The sequence below is a fragment of the Penaeus chinensis genome, chromosome 31 (assembly GCF_019202785.1).
Source record: "Penaeus chinensis breed Huanghai No. 1 chromosome 31, ASM1920278v2, whole genome shotgun sequence".
Classification (NCBI taxonomy): Eukaryota; Metazoa; Arthropoda; class Malacostraca; order Decapoda; family Penaeidae; genus Penaeus; species Penaeus chinensis.
In genome coordinates, this window is record NC_061849.1 from 13,510,262 (window position 1) to 13,512,761 (window position 2,500).

Consider the following 2,500-nt stretch of genomic DNA (forward strand, 5'->3'; position numbering starts at 1 on the left):
TATAACAGTAATGGTAACAATTACAGCAATAACAACGACGATGACGATAACAGAAGGATAAAGAAATTATAATAACTGTTATATTGCTAACATTAGATATAATTTACCAAAAAAAATAAACGTAGTATTTATAATACAAAAAACAGAAAGGGCCTCCTTGTCCAGTATTTACATACACACATTTCTATAAGGATTCCTCTGTAAACATCAGTTTTGGATCACTGATAACCACATGTTCAATCGGTTTTATTGTCGCAGTCTAAGAATCAACCACGCAATCTAAAATGATTAGGGAAATTGCTCACGTTTCTCGAGGTAAGAATGCGTGACGCACACATAGATAATGGCACACTTGGGAAATGTCGTAGTCGCGGGAGAGTGCAATTTTAAAGAAATGACTAGAAGTACGCAAAAAATACAGTCTAATAAAAATATTTTTTAAAGGAGTTACATTACACATGTGCTGTAGCAAGAGATCTTTGAAAGTAACATGATGATTGGAGAACATCATCATTATTAACATGAACAAGAACCTTTAAGGAGTTTCATATCGTTTATGGTCTTCAGGGGTAGAATATATATGCTGCGTCATATTCCTACCCAATTTAACGATTAACTTTCAGGTTCATGTAGATTTATTATAATTATTAATCGTGGTTAAAATAAACAAATCTATATTAAACACTGCAAACCTATATCAGCATTTACGGAATCATTTACTTGTATATCCGTAAAGGAAATAACTCGCCTTAGAGATATTCATTCTACCATTCAAAACGTCAACACATACACTTAATATATAAAAACACTAGAACCGAAAAGGGTGAAGGGTCGAGCGTCGCTGAATATGGCCCTTTGGCTCCCGACTCTGATCCCCTATTTACACAGAATTCTGAGGTGAATAGTGACCTCCCCCTTATTACAGGAATACCAGAGAAACCTCAAAGAAATCATTTCTCTCCAGGGTAAGGATAATCGATAAAACAAACGGGAAATATTCTAAACTTATACTGACTTCATCGGAGTCCTTGAATTTGTATTTAACTTTGGCTCCGGTATATGAACTGTATAAGCAGCCTGACTATAAAATGATGTGAACATGCATAGACGCACACATACTTATACAGTATCAACACACATACAGGGGTGTGTAAACATATATATTTGTGTTTGTCTGTGAAGTAATGGTAATTGCATTAGTTTTAGTTCCTATTAGTCATTTCTTCTTTTCCTCTTTTCACCTATTATGTCCTAACAGGTGAAGTAAGGCTCTCGCTAACGTAACAGTTTTTATTGGTCAAATACATTGAACGGAAGTAGTAAAACTTAAAAACAATCAGGTTTGTATAGCCTTAAATACTCCTATTTAGATGGAGCACCATATAATTGTGAAGGAGAACCTGGGCTCGATCCCTGACCGGACTGGCCGTATCCCCGATTCCCTCCTGAAGGATACTGCGCCTCTCCCTCGAAGGTGACGGTGGGATGGTAACCAGCGGCGTCCACGTAATACTCGACCAGAAGACGGCGACCATCGGGCAGCTGGACGTAGTAACTGTAAAAGACCGTAAAAGATAATGTTCCATCTTACCAGACAAAATATGCAATACAAACATTTATACTAGTATTGATGTTCGTTTTAAGCAGTGAAATAAGTGGCAACACTATTGATGCATAATGAAAAGGGAATCATGGTAACATCTTCCTTGCGCCCTAGCATGACAAAATGATGAGAACGACATATAAGGCCACGAGAAAACTAATGATAATGCAATGCAATACCTTCCCTGAGTGTTGGCGTCTTCCCTCTGCTCTTTGTGGCCGTAGAAGTTCCCTGAAGACTCATGGTTCACGTCCCACTGGAAGGCGTACTGGGCGGGCACGGAGGGGTACTGTGCCTGTCCCGCCCCAGAAGGGAACTGGGATCCCTGACCTCCTGGTGCCTGGTAGTTGTAGCCTTCCTGAGGAATCGCCGACGCCACAGCCACCAAAAGGGCAAACACCGCGAATACCTGCTGTGATATTCAGCAGGTAAAATATGATCAAGAAAACGACTGATTGTGTTAAAAGCTTCACTCTTTGACTTTATTCCTAACCTTCATTTCTGCTTCTGTCGAGAAAGTGATGACAACTGGCAGGTGGACGAGGAAGCTTGCTTTTATATGACGTTCAAATGAGAGACAGAGTGATTGTCTTACTTTTTCTTTTCCGTTTATTTTTTCACACATTTACTCGTCTTTGCCGCCTGCATACGCTTTTAAAATTCACTTAAATTAAGAACACGTGAGACTAGAATATAAATGACTAATCCTGTCGACATTACATATGATTAGTATCCCCTTAAAAGCGATTAGATATCACAGAAAACCTTTCACGACCTAGACGATACGTAACTTGTGAACTTTGCTTCTACAATATGCGCATCGATACTCATTTACTCTCATTTTGACGTCGTATAATTAATTCACATTAAAATGCAGTAGATGGATATATATATATA

General features: G+C 38.6%; 1 protein-coding gene across 1 annotated transcript; it reads right to left on the reverse strand.

The window, feature by feature from the left end:
• Positions 1 to 1,362: 1,362 nt before the first annotated feature.
• LOC125042043 (pro-resilin-like) lies at positions 1,363 to 2,102 on the reverse strand. Its single transcript, XM_047637504.1, has 3 exons — positions 2,097 to 2,102; positions 1,783 to 2,012; positions 1,363 to 1,555 (listed from the first exon to the last, which is right to left on the reverse strand). Exons 1-3 carry the CDS (start codon positions 2,100 to 2,102, stop codon positions 1,363 to 1,365), a joined length of 429 nt encoding a protein of 142 aa, XP_047493460.1.
• Positions 2,103 to 2,500: the final 398 nt, after the last annotated feature.

What these genes read in the sequence shown, in the direction of transcription:
- LOC125042043 (XM_047637504.1), bottom strand. An exon ending in GACGCCAACACTCAGGGAAG is followed by an intron (nt 1,556 to 1,782) that starts GTATTGCATTGC and finishes GGTCTTTTACAG; the next exon opens with TTACTACGTCCAGCTGCCCG.